General features: G+C 38.0%; 1 protein-coding gene across 1 annotated transcript in view; it reads left to right on the top strand.

The window, feature by feature from the left end:
- LPGAT1 (lysophosphatidylglycerol acyltransferase 1) overlaps positions 1–22,116 on the top strand; it is a 95,496-nt gene that overhangs the window by 29,066 nt on the left and 44,314 nt on the right. Inside the window, exons 3-4 of the mRNA XM_011938460.1 lie at positions 14,429–14,547; positions 19,867–19,962. Coding sequence (XP_011793850.1) covers positions 14,429–14,547; positions 19,867–19,962 — 215 coding nt within the window. The remainder of the gene's footprint in view (positions 1–14,428; positions 14,548–19,866; positions 19,963–22,116) is intronic.

Genomic DNA, 22,116 nt, shown 5'->3' with positions numbered 1-22,116 from the left:
TCCCAGCTACTTGGGAGGCTGAGACAGGAGAATGGCGTGAACCCGGGAGGCGGAGCTTGCAGTGAGCTGAGATCCGGCCACTGCACTCCAGCCTGTGCAACAGAGTGAGACTCCATCTCAAAAAGAAAAAAAAAGAAAAAGAAAAAATTTCAATTTCCTGTTGTTCTTTTCTCGTGTAAATAAATATGATTGATAGTTATGTCAGTCTTGTATCCTGCAACTTTGCTAAACTCACTTATTAGGAATAGGAGCTTTTTGTAAATCATTTAGGATATTCTACATAGGCAGTCATGTCATTTGTGAATAAGAATTTTATCTCTTCCTTTCCAATTTTTTGTTTCTTCTTCTTAAGCTAGCTAGGACTTCTGGTACAATATTAAGTAAGAGCGATGAGAGTGGACATCTCTGCCTTGTTTTTAATCTTAGGGAGAAACATTCTAAATACTACTAAATACTATGTTTGTTGTAGTTTTGATGTGTAATACTTTATCACACTGAGAAAATTTTTTTTACTACTAGTTTGCTGAGAGTTTTTTTTTTTTTTTTTTTTTTTTTTGAGACGGAGTCTCGCTCTGTTTGTTGCCCAGGCTGGAGTGCAGTGGCCGGATCTCAGCTCACTGCAAGCTCTGCCTCCCAGGTTCACGCCATTCTCCTGCCTCAGCCTCCCGAGTAGCTGGGACTACAGGCGCCCGCCACCTCGCCCAGCTAGTTTTTTGTATTTTTTAGTAGAGACGGGGTTTCACCATGTTAGCCAGGATGGTCTCGATCTCCTGACCTCGTGATCCGTCCGTCTCGGCCTCCCAAAGTGCTGGGATTACAGGCTTGAGCCACCGCGCCCGGCCTTGCTGAGAGTTTTTATTATGAATGGATACTGAAATTTATTGAATGCTTTTTCTGCATAAATTCATATGATCATGAGACTTTCTTATTTTAAAAAGTTTTATTTGTTAGATTTTTGATTCAGAGGGTACATGTGCAGGTTTGCTACATGAGTATATTGCATGATGCTGAAGTTTGGGCTTCTAGCCCAGATAGTGAAAACAGTACCTAATAGGTAGCTTTTCTATCCTTTCCCTCTCCCTCCATGCCATTCCTTTTTGGAGTCCTCAGTGTCTACTGTTCCCATCTTTGTGTCTGTGTGTATCCAATGTTTAGGTCCCACTTATAAGTGATGACATGCAGTATTTGGTTTTCTGTTTCTGTGTTAATTCACTTAGGGTAATGGCTTCCAGCTGTATCCATGTTGCTGCAGAGGACATGATTTCATTCCTTTTTTTTTTTCTTTATTGCTGTGGAAGGTTTTCTTCTTTAGACAGTTAATGTGGGGAATTATATTGATTGATTTTTTTTTTTTTTTTTTTTTTATCTTAGAGTCTCGCCCTGTTGCCTAGCCTGGAGTACAGTGGCTCAGTCTCTGCTCACTGCAACGTCCGCCTCCTGGGTTCAAGCAATTCTTGTACCTCAGCCTTCCAAGTAGCGGGACTACAGGCATGCACCATCACACACAGCTAATTTTTGTGTTTTTAGTAGAGATGGGGTTTCACGATGTTGGCCAGGCTGGTCTCAAACTTCTGACCTCAAGTGATCGCCTGCCTTGGCTTCCCAAAGTTCTGGGATTACAGGCATGAGCCACTGTGCCTGGCCTGATATTTGGATATTGGACCAGCCTTGCATTCCTGGGGTAAACCTAACTTGGTCACGGTATATACTGTTGGGTTCCATTTGCTAATATCCTATTGATGATTTTTGCCTCTGTTCGTGATGGTTTTAGTCTGTAGCTTTTGTTTGCTTGTCTTTTTCTGGTTTTGGTATCTGGGCAATACTGGCCTCATAAACTTGAGAGCATTCCTTCCTTTTCTGTTTTCTAGAAGAGATTGCATACAGTTTGTATTATTTCTTTTTTGAAATGTCAGGTAGAAAATGCCAGTGAAACCATCCAGGCCAAATTATTTTTTGGGAGGTTTTTGACTATAAAATCAATTTCTTTAATAGAAATTGGTTATCTGTTCATCTTAGATGAGTTTTGATAGTTAGTAATTGGTGGTTTTCAAGGAATTGGTCCATTTCACCTAAGTTGTCAAATTTAGTTTCTAAAGTAGTTCATAGTACCAATGGTCCCTGGCTTTTCATGGTTTTACTCACAATTTCTTGACTTTATGATGGTATGAGAGTGACATGCATTCAATAATGCTTGTATCTATACAACCATTTTGTCTTTCACTTTTAGTACCATATTCAGTAAATCACATGAGATATTCAACACTTTTTTATAAAATAGGCTTTGTGTTAAAAATGCGTTTTTGACTTGCTGTATTTTCAATGTACAATGGGTTTATCAGGAACCCCATGATAAATCAAGGAACATCTGTTGTGATGTCTTCTCTTTCATTTCTGATATTGGTGATTTATGGTTTTTATGTTTTTTTGTTGTTGTTAAAAATTAATTCGATAACTTGTATTGGCCTTTTCAAAGAGTCACTTTTGCTTTCATTGATTTTCTCCATTTTTTTTTTTTTTCATTTCATTGATTTCTGTGTTTGCCTTTGACTTTTGTATTTTGTTTTTTAATTCTTTGGTATTTAGTATTCTGTCAATCTGGAACTTATTTATATCCCCCCAATTTTAAGTTTCTCTATGAATTTATTCAATGGCTGGCTTGAAGAACATTTTAAAAAGTCTCTATGTCTTCTACAATGTGCAATTATATGACCACCACCACAGTTCCATTACCTCCTAAAGTAAATTTTTATACTTTTGATTTATTTGCTTTGGTGACTTAACATTTGTCGGTAGGGATATTTTTACTCTTTATTTTAGGAAAATCATGGTACTTTTTGTAACACACACCCATTAGTTCTTTGATTTGTATACTTATTGGTCTAGCATTTTACTATAATCAATAGCCAGTAGCCAACATTAGAGAACTAACTAATCTGTGCACTTACATGTAATAAATTATTATGTGGCCATTAAAAATCATATTGTGGGAGAATAATGACAGCCAATTTTGTATGATATATTGAATTTCAAGTTGTATAAACCAGAATTTAAGAATCATTCATTTTTTATTTAAAAAAGTATATGTATTCACAGAGAAAAATAACTGGAAGATATAGTATAAAATTTTAATAGTGTTTTCTTATCCTTGGATAGTGAGATTTGGGGTAATTTTCTGCCTTGTGTTTTTCAGTATTCTGATTTACTACAATGAATATATGTTGTTTTAATATTCAGAAAGCCTTATCTTTTTAGAAACCTATTTAAAATAATGTTGTAAAAATAAATTTTTGTCGGGCATGGTGGCTCACACCTGTAATTCCAATATTGTGGGAGCACAAGGTGGGAGGATCGCTTGAGCCCAGGAATCTGAGACCAGCGTGGGCAGCAAAGTGAGACCCTGTCTCTGCAAAAGTAAAAAAATTAGCAGGGCATGGTGGTGGAGGCTGAGGCAGGAGGATCACTTGAGCTCAGGAGGTTGAGGCTGCAGTGAGCTTTGATTGTGCCACTGCACTCTAACCTGGGTAGCAGAGCAAGACCCAACCTCAAAATTAAAAATAAAAATAAGCCAATTTTGAGGGCTGGGTGTGGTAGCTCACACTTGTAATCCCAGAACTTTGGGAGGCCAAGGCGGGCAAATCACCTGGGATCAGGAGTTTGAGACCAACATGGCCAACATGGCAAAACCCTGTCTCTACTAAAAATACAACCATTAGCTGTATTTCATCATGCATGCTGGCGGTCCCAGCTACTTGAGACTGTGGTAGGAGAATTGTTTGAACCTGGGAGGTGGAGGCTGCAGTGAGCCAAGATTGCACCACTGCACTCCAGTCTGGGTGACAGGGCAAGACTGTGTCAAAAAAAAAAAAAAAGAAAAGAAAAGAAACTGAAAAATAAACGCATTTTCTAGTTTGTATTTGAATTTTATTGTAATTTTGGTAGTGTCAGTATTTGGAGTTTTTCTTTATTATGAATATGTAAATCTACTCAGAGCTGAGCTATGTATAAAACTGTTTACTTTTACTTTCTTGCACAGAGTTGTTCCTAGATTTAATAATTTTTGTTTCTTTTGCTTACTTTGGTATGAAATGATCACTAATTCACCCCCAAGTGCTTTTCATTTTTAGATCTCCTTTCAAGTCATTCAAATGCTTCTCTGCCAATTTCATCTTTTTTGGAAAGTCTGTTTGGGAAATGCCTAACTTGCTTCAGTTTGGACTGGTTATCCACTAAGTCTGGTATACAGCTGACATCCTGATTATCTTTCTTCCCTATCATCCTCTCTCCTTGGTTGTGTTCCCAATTTCTTTTTTCGCATGTCTTTCTCTTTCTTGGTTTATTTCTCATTTTAGGGAAGCACATCATCCAATATCTTCATGAGGGCAAGAGGTTAATTTTTCAAAATGTCACACACTTGAAAATATTTTTCTCTGCTTGCACCTGATTGATTATTTTGCTGGGTGGAGAATTCTAGGTTGAAAGTAGTTTTTCTTTGGGATTTTTTTTTTCCCTTTTTTTTCTTCCCCCGAGTCAAGTGCAGTAGTGAGGAGAACAAGTTCAGTCTTTGTGAACAATCAATTGAAATAACTCACTACCTTTCTCCAGGATTTTGAAGTCATTATTATTTTAATAATAATCTCTACAATATTTTTTGCTTTCAGTAGCTATTGAGAAATTCCAAGTTAATCTGATTCCTTATCCTTATATGTGTCCTCTTTTTCCTTTCTGACAGTTTATTGGATCTTCTCCTTTTTTGTTTTGAAATTTCATGGGGATGTATGTCTTGGTATAGGTCTGTTTTTATCCACTGTGCTAGCTATTTGATGTCCCATGTCAGAGTGGAAATCCACACCCTCAAATGCTCTTTAACTACATCTTTGATTTCTTTTTCCTGGAACTCTTGTTATTTGAAGGCTGGATTTTGTGGAATTGTCTTCTAATGTTCAAGTCTTTTCTCGTTTTTCATCTTGTTTTTAAATCTCCTGTTTGGAAGATTATCTCAACTTTATCTGTTGGTTTTTCTATTCAGACTTTTATTTTTACAATTATGTTAATTTCCAGCAGGTCCTTTTTTTTCTTATTCTTGTCTCATGGTTATTATCATCTCATCCCTTACCTCAATATAGACATTAATGCTGGTCTCTTGAAGTTTTCTTTTTTGTGTAATGCCTGTTTCCTCAGATTCTTTATTTTTCTGTTTGCTTTGTTCTCTTTCACATTAACAGCCTTTTTCAGGTCTCTGGCAATATATGACTATGTAGGTAAGGAAAAACATTTCCTTTGCCCTCAGGTTTCGCAGCTATGGCCTGTTTTGTTAGCCTAATTAGGCTAACAAAAGACAGATTGACAAGAGAAAAGGATACACATTTTATTTGATGTTAGCATTTTTTAGTGGCACAGGGGGCTTCATAGAAAAGAAGTGAAAACTCCAAAGAAGCATTTAGATTCAGGATTTTATATACTCCTTCCTTCCTTCCTTCCTTCCTTCCTTCCTTCCTTCCTTCCTTCCCTCCTTCCTTCCTTCCCTCCTTTCTTCCTTCCTTTTATTTCTTTTCTTTCTATTATTTTGAGACAGAGTCTCACTCTGTTACCCAGGCTGGAGTGCAGTGGTGCAATCTTGGCTCACTGCAACCTCCACCTCCCAGGTTCAAGCAGTCCTTCTGCCTTAGCTTCCCGAGTAGCTGGGACTACAGGTGTGTGCCACCATGCCTGGCTAATTTAAAAAAATTTTTTTTAGTAGAGATGGGGTTTCACCATGTTGGTCAGACTGATCTTGAACTCCTGACCTCAAGTGATTCGCCCTCCTCAGCCTCCCAAAGTACTGGGATTACAGGAGTGAGCCACCATGCCTTTTCTTTTTCTTTTCTTTTCTTTCTTTTCTTTTTTTTTCTGTTTTCCTCTCTTCTTCTTTTTTTAAGAGACAGGGTCTCACTGTCTCCCAGGCTGGGGTGCAGTGGCGTGATTATAACTCACTGTAGCCTCGAACTCCTGGACTCAAGTGATCCTCCCCTCTCACCCTCCCAAGTAGGTAGGACTATAAGCATACATCAGCATGCCCAGTTAATTTCTTTTTAAAATTTTTTTTGTGGAGATGAGGTCTTGCTTTGTTGCCCGTGCTGATCTTGAACTCCTAGACTCAAGCAATCCTCCCACCTCAGCCTTAGTGCTGGGATTACAGGTGTGAGTCACCAAGCCTGGCTTTATATCCATTTTAACAAAGGGTAATAAATTGAAGAGAAATGACTGGATGAAGGAAATGGGTTTGAGCTTCTAAGGGTGGCAAATTGTAGGAAAGTGACTAGGAACTACATGGGGGAAACTAATGGAAGGAAAGCATTATTTTAGTATGGTTTGCTGTGCAGACTCATCACCGTGTTGACTCCCCATTCGTGGTGATAAGAATATTCTTTTCTTCCTAGTATCAGGAGGGTAACTTTCGCATGGGGAGTGTATTCCTTATTTCAAGCCAGAAGTGGGGATGACATAGAGCCCTTCACACATCTGCTTTTCTCATCCCCTTCAGCTGTCTGTTCTTGTTTTAAGAGTAAGGGATTAAAATGTTGATTTGTAGCCAAGCAAGTGGCTGTGGCTTATCAACATTGAGCCTCACTGTAGGGTGATCTTATTGGAATGTTTCACTGGAGAACCCCAAATGTCAATATTTTTAGGTCTTTCCTCTTGAGGTGATCAGATTTCCTAGAGGAGATTGTTCCAAACTCTTGGCTGCCATATCCTGGGAGCTTAGTGGGTGAAGGGGAGGGAATCATAGAGATGGATCTTTGTTAGCAGTAAACACGTGTTTATTTAGTCCTAATGGTGTCAGGATGATTCTCACTTGTTATTTAACCTCACCCTGATTTTACCACAGGCTTGTATTGACATAATTTTAACTTAGTTCTTCTCAAAGGAGATTGGAGTGGAGTCAGGATGTTTGGAATTACCTTTTGGATTGTAACAGACTATTGGCCAGGCAAGCTAAAAGTTTTGCAATACTGGTGAGCTGTAGGAAGAAGAATTGCTTCACCCAAAATGCCACTAGCTCCCCTTTTGAAAACAGTACAAGTTTAACTTAAACCAAGTCTTAATGCCAGTGAAAGTTAATTCCCAGTTATTATCTTTGACTTTCCTGCTGTTCCCTAATTCATGCTTGACAGTGGTGTTTCTGATTTTAATGATATTTGAAATTGGAATTCTAAAGATTTCTTTTACATAGGTAGGCAGAGTGGAAGCAAGAAGACTAGTTAGGAAGTCATTGCAGAAGTCCAGGCAAGAGTTATTGGTGGCTTGGATTAGAATGGTAGTAGTAGAGAGGGCCAGGCATGGTGGCTCATGCCTGTAATCCCAGCACTTTGGAGGCCAAGGTGGGCGGAGCACCAAGACCAGCCTGTCCAAGATGATGAAACCCTATCTCTACTAAAATACAAAAAAAAAAAAAACTAGCCAGATGTGGTGACACACACCTGTAGTTCCAGCTACTCGGGAGGCTGAGGTGGGAAAATTGTTTAAACCTGGGAGGTAGAGGTTGCAGTGAGCTGAGATTGTGCCACTGCACTCCAGCCTGGGCAACAGAGTGAGACTCTGTCTCAATAATAATAATAATGATAAATGGTAGTAATAATAAGAAGAAAAATAGAGGATCCGAATGTATTTTGAAGGCAGAGTCCACTGGACTTAGAGATGGATTGAATGTGGAAGATTAAGGAAAGGGAGGAATGAAGATAGTCTTAGATTTCATCTTCACATGACTGGGTGAACAGCAGTGTTCTTTGCTAAGATGGGGAAGACTAGGGAAAAGAGCCAGTTCTGTATCAAGCATATTATATTTAAGATAATCCCATCTGGGCCCAAAGACAATGTTGATTTTTTTTCTTAGATACCTTGCCCCTTTAGACTTGGTTATTATTCAACTGTCACTGAAAAAAATACTTGATTATTTGGCTATATACCTCTCTACCCCTCCTTGTTGTTGCCATACACTATCCTTTTTTGTTGAGGATTTTGGGACTTGGCTTGTCCACCCTATTCCCTGGCATAATCATGGGCAACTTTAGGGCCTGCAAGTGCAGTTTATCCGAGTTCCTGTCCTTCACGTTTTTTGACATGAAGCATGTCAGCAGTGACAATATGATATTGTGGTTAGGAGTAGGTTCCCCTACTTCCTAACTGTATAAGTTTGAAAACAGTGCTTAACCTTTTGTGTCTCATTTTCTTCATTTGCATATTGGGGATGATACTATCTGTACATTTGGAATTTTGTGAAGATTAAATCAGAAAATAATATAAATTATTTTCTATTACTAGTTCTAGTGCATGGCATATAATAAACATTCCATAAATGTTAGCTATTGAGATTATTACTTATACATCTATTTAATAATATCTGCTACTATTAGTATTTTAGTTATGTGATCCCTCCAAAAGCTACCTCTTGAGTCTTGCCCTCTCAAATTTTAACCTCTTAAAATTTAAGTGCCAAAGGGATACTGACCATGATTTCCTAGTGTGTACAATGTACTTGCTTTAAAAAAAAATAAAATTAAACATCAGCACTTCAATTCCAGTGGTTCTTACTTAGAGATATGTATTAGAAGGATTTTCAAAAGTCTGGGCCTTCCCTTGGGAAGCTTGACTAGAATGTTGTGGAGAAAGGGATGACATTAGCATCTCTATGTATGATTGCCCTCCCTCCATCTCTTTTCTAGGTAGTCAGCTGTTTGTTTGCAAGACTTCTTTCCCTCACCAGTCTCTCCTCCATTAATGAGTACTTTAAACCACTCTCTCATGGCCACTCTTAATTAACACCCTCCCTCGGATGAATCCAATCCGGTCTGCCTCAAACCCGAACTGCTGAAAGCCACAGTTCTCCAGCTATGTGAAATTCACTTAATGATTATTTTGGCTCTCTAATTTCTTTTGTTTGTTTGTGTGTTTGTTTTTAGAGAGAGTGCCTATATATGTCACCCAGACTGGAGTATAGTGGCATGATCACAGCTCACTATAGCCTTGAGCTTCTGAGCCCAAGAGATCCTCTGCCTTAGGTCCCTGTGGTCTCTAGAGTAGCTAGGACCACAGGTACATGCCACCACACCCAGCTAATTTTTAATTTTTTTTATAGAGACAGATTCTCACTTTGTTGCCCAGACTGGTCTTGAACTCCTGGCCTCAAGGGGTCCTCCTGCCTCAGCCTCCCAGAGTGCTGGGATTACAGGTATGAGGCACCGTGCCCAGCTGGCTCTTTAATCTTTACTATTAGACTGATTTTCGTATGACACAGTAGTCTTAGGGCTCTTTTAGTTACTAGTGATTCCAAAAGTGACTTTAATCCCATTACTCAGGATCTCTATGGTTCTATCAATTAGATCTCCTTCATTTTTGCAACATGTTTAAGTAGCATTAATGATATTGTTTCATAAGTGAGAAAATGAAGGCACAGAAGGATAGAATAGTATGTTGCATCAGCTTGTGGGCATAATAAGCAACCTTTCTTCTCTCCGTTAATTCTGTTTTGTGGGCCAGTATAAATGGCTTTAGTGTCACTGTTTTTAGGGGTTTTTGATGGGTTGTTGTTTCTGTTTTCTTTTTGAGATGTGAACTGTCCAAATTAATTCTAATCTGTAACTTTTGGGAAAAGTATATTGATGTACATGTTAGAGTGTGTGTGTGTGTTGTGTGTGTATGTAATAGATGATAACCCTTAGCTTTGGTTTTCAATAACAATTTTAAAATTTATTACAATTAGAAAATTTTTCCTCCAGTTTTTATTCGGTTGTCCTTTTTCCCTTTGGAGGTAGTAGACCTGACCCAATTCTTTTTTGAGAATTCATTTCATAGAGCAGCGTGTTAGAATATTTTTGTTCTTCTAATCAAGTGCAGTGTAAGAACTGGCAGGCAATCCATAGCTTCTTTTCTATCCCTTGGTTAAGATATTAGCTTTATTACTCTATTTACTGGTCATGGGATAGCAGGGCATAATCTGAGGAACATAGCTACTTCATCTGTGTAATAAATTGCTCATTTTAATCTTGATTTTGTTAGTCATTTAACTTTCTAACAGTTGTCCTTAAATGATGCTCTAAAAGAAGAATACCATATATATAGGAAATTAAATTTGTTATTGAATAAAATTAGAATTTTATTATAAAATTCAACATGACCTTATTGCTACCTCAGGATAATTTCTTGGTAAAACGTTGATCCAAACTGGGTGTGGTGGCTCATGCTTGTCATCCCAGCACTTCGGGAGGCTGAGACAGGAGGATTGCTTGAGCCCAGGAGTTCCTGACTCAAAAAAAAAAAAACAGAAAGAAAGAATACTTGATCTAAGTACCTTCATTTTGTTTTGTTTTGTTTTGTTTTTTTGAGACAGAGTCTCACTTTGTCACCCAGGCTGGAGTGCAGTGGCTCAATCTCAGCTCACTGTAACTTTTGCCTCCCAGGTTCAAGCAATTCTTGTACCTCAGCCTCCCAAGTAGCTGTGATTACAGACATATGCCACCATACCTGCTAATTTTTGTATTTTTTAGTACAGACAGAGTTTCATCATGTTGGCCAGGCTGGTCCCGAACTCCTGACCTCAAGTGATCCACCCACCTTGGCCTCCCAAAGTGCTGGGATTACAGGCATGAGCCACCACACCTGACCACCTTCACTTTTTTGATTTAGCATGCTATGTGAGTCTTGGTAAACTGACATTTGGTCTGAAAATAAATTTTGACTAAGTTCTGGTTGAGAGATAAAACATGTAGTGGATTAACTCTTAATAATTATACTTAAAAGTATAATTTCTGAAAGTATTTAGAAGTGAACATTAAAAACCATTTTAATACATAATGTTAGATTATATATAATGTTCTCAATATTAAAAGTATAATGCAATTCTTTTCCTATACTTGATAAGAAAAGAAAGACTATAATTTTGGGGAAAATAGAATGGAAAGGGGAAAGAGAGGATGGGAAAAATTGAGGGAGGGATTATATTAATTCCTTAGGGCTGCCATAACAAATTACCACAAACTGGATTTTACAGCAGATATTTATTCTTTCACAGTTCTGGAAGTTAGAAGTCTTGAAATCAAGGTGTCAGCAGGGCCATGCTCTCTGGAAAGACTCTTGGGGAGGCTCCTCCCTTGCCTCTTCCAGCTTCTTCTGGTGGTTGTCCACCATCCTTGGTGTTCCTCGGCTTGTAGGTGCATCACTTCAATCTCTGCCTCTGTCATCACATGGTGGTCTCCCTGTGTGTCTCTCTGACCACATTTTCCTCTTCTCATAAGGACTCCAGTCTTACTGGATTTAGGTTTAGGGCCCACCCTAATCCAGTATGACCTCATCTTGATTCACAGACTCTGGGTAGACAAGAATTTTTAGAGTATACTGTTCAACCCAGTACAGGGAGATCCAAATTCAATTTATATTTTCATATTTAAACCAGTCACACTTACTAGATTTTTCTGCTTTATATAAAGCAAACAGGTAAGATACATTTTATGTAAAAACGTATTCTTATTTGCAGTTATATTGACATATATGACTTCCCACTGCATGGGCCTAGGTATCTAGTATTTTCCACTCATGTAGCACAGACTGCGTTAAAGGACTATTTAGTTATGAGACATCTATTAATACAAATGGAGAGCCAGAAAACTTTCCACATTACCCACTATTTATAGAACCAAGCTAGTCTTTCTTGAGTTTTAACTGCTGTTCACTTTAGAATAATACTTGAAATGTTTTTATTTATTTTATATCCACAATACTTAACCGTGCCTGATGCTGATTTATTGAATGAGGAATGTATTAATGAAAGAATGTTGTGCATGTGTGTGTGTGTTTGTGTGTTTGTATGTCTATGTGTCTCCATTGGAGGGTTGTCAAGAGGGGCATATGGGGAGTTTTCATTTGGTTAGTATATTCTCTGTCCTTTTTAAAAACATAACTAGTCTGGGCGTGGTGGCTCAGGCCGGTAGTCCCAGCACTTTGGGAGGCCAAGGTGGGTGGATCACCTGAGGTTGGGAGTTCGAGACCAGCCTGACCAACAAATAACCCTGTCTCTACTAAAACTACAAAATTAACTGGGCATGGTGGTGCATGCCTGTAATCCCAGCTACTCGGAAGGCTGAGGCAGGAGAACTGCTTGAACCTAGGAGTTGGATGTTGCGGTGAGCCGAGATCATGCCATTGCACTCCAGCCTGGGCAACAAGAGCAAAACTCCATCCCAAAAACAAAACAAAACAAACCAAAACAACCACAACTAATGGCATCCCTCATCCTGTTCTACACTTTGCTTTTATTACTTAAAGTATATCATTTCATATTAGTACATAAGTGCTATGTTTGCATAACATTCCATTTCATAGATATAATTTACTTAGCTGGTTTCCCTTAAAAATGTTTTTAATTGTGGTAAAATATGCTAACATGAAATTCACCTGAATTTTAAAAATTCATCTTAATTTTTCAAGTGTACTTTATTTTTCAGTCTTGTTAAGTATATTCACATTGTTGTGGAACCAATATCTAAAACTTTTCCATCTTGTAAAACTGAAACACTGTACTCATTAAACAACAATTTCCCCCTCCCCCAGCCCCTGGCAACCACCATTCTACTGTTTCTATGAATTTGAGTTAGCCTCTCTTTCTAGTTGTTTTCATCTTTGCTTTTACAATCAAAGCTGCAATGAGTAGCCTTGTGTACATGTCATTTTGCACATAAATGAGTGTATCTGTAGGATGCATTTCTAGAAGTAGAATTCCTAGGTGAAAAGGTTTGTGCATTTGTTAATTTTGAAATATAGTGCAAAATTGGCTCTCAGTAGGTCTCCCTATCCCTATTTCATCCAGAGCTTTTACACACAGGTGGCTTGACTTTTTTCTTTGTAGCAGTGAGTGAGATAAAGATAGGGTAAAAGTGAATACTAATATAGAATCGGCCTTTGGTAATTCATATCAAAAAATGCTAGAAGCTTCCTTGCGGAATTCTGATGTTTGAAAACTGAGGCTTGAAATAAATTTACTGCAAAATGAGGTGGCCAAGTGCGGTGGCTCATGCCTGTAATGCCAATACCTTGAGAGGGTGAGGCCGGTAGATTGCTTTAGCCCAGGAGTTTGAGATCAGCCTGGGCAACATGGCAAAACCCTGTGTCTACAAAAAAAATACAAAAATTAGCTGGACGTGATGACACACACCTGTAGTCCGAGCTACTCAGGAGGCTGAGGTAGAAGGGTCACTGAGCCCAGGGAGCTTGAAGCTGCAGTGAGCCGTGATTGCACCATTGCACTCCAGCCAAGGTAACAGAGCAAGATCCTGTTTCAAAAAAATTAAAAATAAATAAAAAATGAAATGAGGCATAACTACATAGAAATACCAATGTTTCCCTTAGAATGTACCAATGGATTTTGGTGCAGTGACTTTTCATCTGATAACTTCAAATAATTTGGCATTTTTATTAGTTTTCTTTTTTTAAGGTGAAAGTATGTATTATTATGTCTGAATATGTTCTTATAAAATAGAATCTGAAGGGTTGGAAACCACCTGTCATTGATGATCAGTATTAACAGTTTGAAATTTGTTTTTCTAGACTTTTTTCCATGCATTGAACAACACATAGATGGTATTCCTGCGTTAAAAAGATGGGATCATGCTATATTTACTGTTTTGTGATTTGCTTTGTTTAGTTGATAATATGTCTTTTTTGGGTTAGTGAATAAGAGGTATCCTCCATTATTTTAATGGGTTTATACTCTCCTATTACATCATAATTTTCTTGTCCATTCCCTTGTTGGTGAACATTTAAGTTGTGATAAACATTCTTTATACACATATCTTTGCTTATTTGAACAAAAGTTTCTGTAGGATAAATTCTAGGAAATAGAACTTCTAGATCAAAGATATGACCATAGCTGGGCATGGTGGCTCACGCCTGTAATCTCAGCGCTTTGGGAGGCCAAGGCAGATGGATCACTTGAGGTCAAGAGTTTGAGACCAGCCTGGCCAACATGGTGAAACCCCGTCTCTACTAAAAATACAAAAATTAGCTGGGCGTGGTGGTGTGCACCTGTAATCCCAGCTACTTGGAGGCTGAGGCAGGAGAATTGCTTGAACCCGGGAGGTGGAGGTTGCAGTGAGCCGAGATCGCACCAGTACACTCCAGCCTGGGTGACAGAGCTAGACTATCTCAAAAATAAGGAGAGAGAGAGAGAGAGAGAGGAAGGGAAGGAAAGAAAGATCATTTTATATTTTAATGTATATTTGGGGGCTCTATAAAGGTTATGTTAACATTCTGATTTGCATAGGAAATAAACTTAGTTGTAAACTTTTGGATGTTTTAGCTAGGTGACATATCATCATTAATATACATCATTTTTTCTAATATAAGGTTTGTGATATTATAAAAATCTTTAAAATGACAGCTTTGAAACTTTTTATTCTTACAGTGATGGAATGGGGAGAAGATATTAAAGCAGTTTCAAAAGATGAAGCAGTGATGTTGGTGAATCATCAGGCAACAGGAGATGTGTGCACACTGATGATGTGCCTCCAGGACAAAGGACTGGTAAGCTACCCTGAAGGCAGTAGGTAGACATCCAGAAAGGAAGGTTAAAAGGAATCCATTCAGCCGGACATGGTGGCTCACATCTGTAATCCCAGCACTTTGGGAGGCTGAGGTGGGCAGATCACGAGGTCAAGAGATTGAGGCCATCCAGGACAACATGGTGAAACCCCATCTCTACTAAAAATACAGAAATTAGCTGGGTGTGGTGGTGCATGCCTGTAGTCCCAGTTACTCAGGAGGCTGAGGCAGGAGAATCACTTGAACCAGGGAGGTGGAGATTGCAGTGAGCCGAGATCATGCCACTGCACTACTCCAGCCTGGAGACAGAGCAAGACTCCATCTCAAAAAAAAAAAAAAAAAGGGGGGGGAATCCATTCAAATACCTTACTGTGCTTTGAAATATAGACATAGACTTTAGTATGTATACTACTTTCAATAAAAATTTAGAAAATATTAAAAGGAAAAATATATCATTCTAAGTCACCCAGAAGTGGGATGTAGAGACTTAAAAAAAAAAACTGGGACAATGTGAATTATATTTCAATAAGACTGTTTTAAAAAATAGTAACTGGGATGAAAGCAGGTTAATATAGTTCAAATTGAGGGCTATCTGGAGATGAAGCAGTGGATTGCCAGTTTGAAAAATACGAACACAAAAAGCTGCCTTGGCCTGGCACAGTGGTGCAGCTTACAGTCCCAGCTACTTGGGAGGCTGAGGCAGGAGGATCGCTTGAGCCCAGGAGTTTGGGCTGTAGTTCTTTATGCTGATAGGTGGTCTGCACTAAGTTGAGCATAAATATGGTGATCTCCTGGGAGCAGTGAACAACTAGCTCGCACAAGAAGGGTGAACCAGCCCAGGTTGGAAATGGAGCAGGCCAAAACTCCTGTGCTGATCAGTAGTGGGATCATGCCTGTGAAGAGCCACTGCACTCCAGCCTGGGCAACACAGCAAGACCCCATTTCTAAAACAAAAGGTTGGGGGAATATTGCTTATGATAGAATAAATATTTATAAACTGAGTGGATTTAAAAAATAAATTCAGTCTTTAGCCTTAAACGAATTACCACCTTAGAAGTTAAAGAGGTTATGTTCATAGAAAACTAAATAAATATAAAGTGTGTCAATTAATGGAGTTAATGTGTGACCTAATAGTAAATAATCAAATCAATGGAAGTTCATTAAGGGCTTAGTAGTTATGATCTGTGACTATAAGAAGTGTAAACACCATCCTATAAGATACAGTTCTTCTCATCAGGGTGCTGACAGCCTAGTGGCAGGTGGAAGAAGGGTATCACAAACAATGCTTTTTTTTTTTTTTTTGAGATGGAGTCTTGCACTGTTCCCAGGCTCTAGTGCAGTGGTGCAGTCTTGGCTTGCTGCAGCTTCTGCCTCCTGGGTTCAAGAAATTCTCGTGCCTCAGCCTCCCAAGCAGCTGGCACTGTGGGCATGGGCACCATGCCTGGCTAATTTTTGTATTTTTAGTAGAGACAGGGTTTTGCCATGTTAGCCAGGCTGCTGGTCTCAAACTCTTGATCTCAGGTGATCCACCCACTCTTGGCCTCCCATAGTGCTGGGATTATAGGCATGAGCCATAAACAATACTTAATTGCCAAGTGAGATGGCTTCAGTGGAGGGTAAGTGCACCGTGTACCTCATGGACATAGAAAACTTTATGAATGGAAGAGGACATAAACTTGGCCTTGAAGGATGAGTAGAGTTTAGTTAGGTAGAGTGGAAAAGCAAGGACTTCTTTCTTAATGAAACAATCTTGGCAAAAACATCAAAGTGAGAATAAGCCCTGGTGTGTTTAGGTTTCAGAGATTTTGATTCACTAGGTTAGGGTAGTGTCAGAAAAGGAGAGGAGATTAAAGAAAAATATGTTTTATTATTGTAGAATCTGTTTTTCTTGTCTGTCTGAAAAGCAGTGGCATAATCTTGCTGGAATGTGGAATACATTAAATCTTTTCTTATATTCAGGATCTTGAATTGTTAAAAGAGTATCACTGTGTAGATATATTTGCATTTATAATAATATTTATTGCCTGTCCCCTAAGTTCATGACATTAAAATTTTGCAAAACTGGTTGATTTGGCTTTCTATAAAAGAGACTGTCCAATTAGTTAGCACTGTTACTCGTACAGATAGGATCATTACATTTATAGTGATTATCCTGAGGGCCTACAGTGTCCTTAAGTGTTTTTTGAATCTCAAAGGGTGATTAAAATGGTCAATATAAATATGTCTAACTGTATTCTAACACCAGTTTGGCATAGATGATAACTGTATTAACCAGAATATTAGGTAATTTAAAATTCCCCACTCATGTGGACAAAAGAAAATTTGGTTGGCTTGTTTGCCTTTATATTTAAGTCCCAAGTAATTTTTTCATTTCAGATTAGTTAATACTGAGCATTCTAAATAATGCTCTGATAATATTGAATAATTAGAAATCTAGAAGAATATTTTACTTTCTTTTATAAAGGAGTAACTGAGAAATATAAGTGTGGAAGCATTATAATCTCTCCCTGCTGCCTAATAATTACAGAGCAATATTAATTTGTATTCACTAGTAGGAATGTTTACTTGATTTATTTTATACTTTATGGATACATTCGAAGAAGGAAGGCTATTGTGGGCCAGTTAAAAAATATTACTTTGATGGTAATGTAATTATAACATAACTATTTGAATTCAGGGGATTTCTTGAAGCCCCAATTAGTTTCTCAGTGGGAGTACTATTGGCATTTTAATAGGACAACAGTGTTGCTGAGAACTGTCCTGGACATTGCCAGATGTTTTGTGTACCCAACTGCCACACAGTAAATGCTAGTAGCACTCCTTAGTCCACAAGGACCAAAATTATCCTGCAGTTTCCATACTCACCCAATGGAGAACCATTGACCTTATTATAATTTCAAAAGGAAAAAAGAGTGCAGTCATTTGTTTAAGTCTCTATACGGTGTTCTGATATGTAAAAATCTGTGCATTCAGATAAAGAATAATTGATATAGATTGATTTTGTCTCTTAGAAATAATGAAAAAGTTCTGAGTGACAGACCTACCAAACATTGACAGAGTTGATTTAGGCAGCTTATGTTTACTCATCCTTCTTTTGAAGAATATGAAACAAAGGATTAATTGTATTTTCTGAAAGTGTTGGTCCTTTTTTTTTTTTTTTTTTGAGACGGAGTCTTGCTGTGTTGCCAGGCTAGAGTGCAGTGGTGCCATCTCAATTCACTGCAACCTCTGCCTCCCGGGTTCAAGCGGTTCTCCTGCCTCAGTCTCCCAAGTAGCTGGGACTACAGGTGCCCACCACCACGCCCAGCTAATTTTTGTATTTTTTAGTAGAGACGGGGTTTCACCATGTTTACTAGGATGGTCTCAATCTCTTGACCTCGTGATCCGCCGGCCTCAGCCTCCCCAAGTGCTGGGATTACAGGTGTGAGCCATCGTGCCTGTCCTGGTACCTTTTTAATAAGTGTCTGTGAATTGTCTTGGCCTTTTATGACAATTTATGATAAAACTAAGAATTTTTATTTCTGTCAAAAGAACTTTATTAAATGTTTTATAAACATTTATTGACTTATAACATTTCCCCTAAAATAAGTTGGAACAGAGCTATCCTTACAAATCTCAGAAAATAGTTTGGCTATCTTTACTGAATTTATGTTTTAAGTGACCCTTCTAACTGAAGAAATAAATCCATCATGAATGAAAGATTAAATATAAAAGCTAGTTATTTGGCACTTAAAACCCAGAAGTCAATAAATTACAACTACACTTCATAATGTGTCTAAAGCTAAAATGCTTTATAGGTTGAATCCACTGCTTTTTGTTTGTTTTGGGGACACTTTTCAACAAATTTCATTTAGTCCAAATCTCAGTTTATTTAAACAAAGTACTGTAATCATCATTTTAAAGCAAAACAAGATGGGATGCTGGTGATTATCTTACTCTATATTAATTGCTTGAAGTATCAGTTCTTTCTTTACTGGGCATATATCTTCATTTAAAAAAATGATTTAATATTGTAAAGGTGATGGAGTAGGAGTTGTGTAGCTGGAAAACTAAGACAGAAGCTGTAATATATATCATCTGTGGGCTTTTATAATGCTTTTATAAAAGCAGCACATGGATATCAGTGTTTTAGTTTTTTCCATATGTGTAGGTTCACATAAATTGGTTCTTAGAGATGATGTTTACATCTATTGTTCCCATGGGAAACCAAAGTAGAGCTTTCTGCATTCTTGATTGAAGTTGCAGCTTTCACTTCAGTTAAGGCTTATAACAAGGAATGCTATTTCCTCAGCAGGAAAGAACAATTAACCGATTCATTAATTAGATCCTGTTTGTACTTTTAAATTTTTTTTTTTTTTTTGATACGGAGTCTCTCTCTGTCACCCAGGCTGGAGTGCAGTGGCTCAATCTTGGCTCACTGCAACCTCTGCCTCCCGGATTCAAGCAATTCTCCTGCCTCAACCACCCAAGTAGCTGGGATTACAGGCATGCACCACCACACCTGGCTGGGGTTTCACCATGTTGGCCAGGCTGGTCTCAAACTCCTGACCTCAAGTGATCCACCTGCCTCTGCCTCCCAGAGTGCTGGGATTACAGGCGTGAGCCACTGTGCCTGACCTGTATTTTTAATTTTTCAATTTGCATGGAAGAAAGTCTTCTGCCCTCGATATAGGTATTAACCCTTAGCAGCAGTGGATAATATTTTTCTGTTTAAGGACTAAGGCACTACAAATATTTTTATCCTGGCAAAGAGCATGATTTTGCATACACTAATAAATATTCTTCATAATGGAATATGTAAATCATTCTATTATATTAATTTTTAAATGTTTTATTTTGGACACTAACTTTTTATACTTTGTCATGAAGCTACACTCAGATTCTGTAGAGCTATAAGTGAATGTTCATTAAATATATAGTCTTCTTTGATAACTTAACCATTTTGTTGTATTGTTTCGAAATAATTTTGCAAGTTATGTAAGAATTACCAGAGACTTTGTTTGGGTTAGAACAAATTTGAAATCATTAAGTCCAAATTTAAGAAGTTAATTGAATTTCATTTTTTATATAGTGATATATGTACCTATGACTTAGGACTCGAAGACTTGGAATCAAGACCTGCAATTTTTCATGTAGACACTGTTAGTAACTGTGCTTTGTTTGTAGAAATAGAGGTAGATTTAAAATATTTTGGTTAATTAAAAGTAGACTTGGATGATTATATTTAAAGCTTGGAGACTCGGCTCGACTATAGTCAGGTTTCTTCTATCCAATATTATTTCTTGCTTTTCAATATTTTAGGTTGTTGCTCAGATGATGTGGTTGATGGATCATATTTTTAAGTACACAAACTTTGGAATTGTTTCTCTGGTCCATGGAGACTTCTTTATAAGACAGGTAAGTAATAAGCACTTTTTTCCCACAGTGATAGCCTGGTCAAATTGATTATTGATTATAAAAAGAGGTATAACAAAACCAATTATAGTAGGTAGGGCTACTGCTAACTGGTTTCAGGGAGCTCTGGTTTTTTTTTTTTTTTTTGGAGACAGTTTTGCTCTGTCACCCAGGCTAGAGTGCAGTGGCACCATCTCGGCTCATTGTAACCCTCCACTTCCTGGGTTCAAGTGATTCTCATGCCTCAGCCTCTGGAGTAGCTGGGACTATAGGCATGCCACTACGCCCAGCTAATTTTTGTATTTTTAGTAGAGATGGGGTTTCACTGTGTTGGTTAGGCTGGTCTGGAACTCCTGACCACAAGTGATCCACCCGCCTGGGCTCCCAGAGTGCTGGGATTACAGGTGTGAGCCACCGTGCCCAGCTCAGGGAGCTCTTTCTCTGAATCTTTGTTCCCTAACCATTTATTTCAATCTCAATTTGAGTGTGGATAAGTATTAAAATGCTTAAAATGCAAACATTCTAACCTCTACTCTTCTCCCATTTAGAGGGTACAATTTAGTTTAGTAAACATTGCCCACTATTCAGTTTCTTAGCTATGTGAATTGGGCAAATTATTTAAACACTCAAGTTTCTTTGTTTTCCAAACTTGAATAATATGTAGTATCCCCCACAATGGTTGTTGTGGGGATTAAATGAAGTAATACCTATAAAGCACTCGGAACAATGCCTGCTACCTTCATCATCATTTTTATCTTGATTACTACTATTGTATCACTATTATTTTTATTTATAAGGCACTGTTGTATAATATAGTAGATATCTAAATTACGAGTAGGCAGATTATTAGATAAATTAATAAATAATAAATAAGTTAATGTAATAATAATAATAGGAGATGTTTTGGGAATTCATAATGGGAAAAATAAGTATATCAGTTTTATGTGAATCCAGAAAAACTTCAGGGGAGAAGATGATACTTGGCACAAGTTTTAAAGAATAAGTATGGATTTGATGGAGGAAGGTGTATTGGGAAGTCCTAAGCGTTAGGAATAGTTTAGGTAGGAAGAAGAATGATAGCCTCTTATCAGCACTACATTATTTTCTTGACTTGTTACTAGTATTACATGCTTTATTTTCATCAGAATGGATGACTGAAATATGATATGTAAGTGCTTTTATGTATGACAATACCACACTTATTTGGTGTTTACATATTTAACAACCTGGATTGTGCTGTGCTTCGCACATAATAATTACTTAATAAATAACTGGTGAATCTGATTAAGCCTTTTCCAAGAACCACAAATTCAGAAATAAGCTGGAAGTGAGTAGAAAAACTTCTAAGTTCTGTGAAAATAGGTATCACAAGACACCTATACTTTACTCCAGACAGTTTTATGTACTGGACATTATATCTTTTTTTTTTGGAAACACCCTTTATTCTTCTGAGCAGAGAAACAACTATAAGCATAGCCTGGAACCACAAGAAGTGGCAATTGGGAGTAGACACAAGGTCAAGACAAAATAAACTGATCAGGACAACTTAACAACGATCCTAGTGTAATAGCTCAGAGAAGGCAGCAGAACCAACAATTAGAAATCTTAGCAGTCTCAGGGATCTGAAAAGCTAGCTGAGCACCTTACCTCATTTCCAGCTTTAGGAAATAATTGAATTTATAGTGTAGTGTAACAGTTGACCCTAATGATGATCCTCAGGCATCAAGAAGAGGGGCTGGGCTCTGTGGCTCATGCCTGTAATCCCAGCACTTTGGGAGGCCGAGGTAGGCAGATTGCTTGAGGCCAGGAGTTTGAGACCAGCCTGGCCAACATGGTGAAGTCCTGTCTCTACTAAAAATACAAAAATTAGCTGGGATGGTGGCACGCACCTGTAGTCTCAGGTACTTTGGAGGCTGAGGCAGGAGAATCACTTGAACGTGGGAGGCGGAGGTTGCAGTGGGCCGAGATTGTGTCACTGCACTCCAGCCTGGGCAACTCAGCAAGATTCCATCTCAAAAAAAAAAAAAAAGAGGCTACATTATACTAGATTATCAGTGTACTTTTAGATAAAAGTCGAAAATTAGGTACTCCAAAATATTTTCTTGTGATTACTATGTGAAGTTTTGCATACATAAAGATTATATTTCAAGGTATCTA

Source organism: Colobus angolensis, unplaced genomic scaffold, assembly GCF_000951035.1.
Source record: "Colobus angolensis palliatus isolate OR3802 unplaced genomic scaffold, Cang.pa_1.0 Scaffold100, whole genome shotgun sequence".
NCBI classification, from domain to species: Eukaryota; Metazoa; Chordata; class Mammalia; order Primates; family Cercopithecidae; genus Colobus; species Colobus angolensis.
The sequence above is the reverse complement of the archived record's forward strand: the minus strand, read 5'-3'. Positions and strand labels throughout refer to the sequence as shown.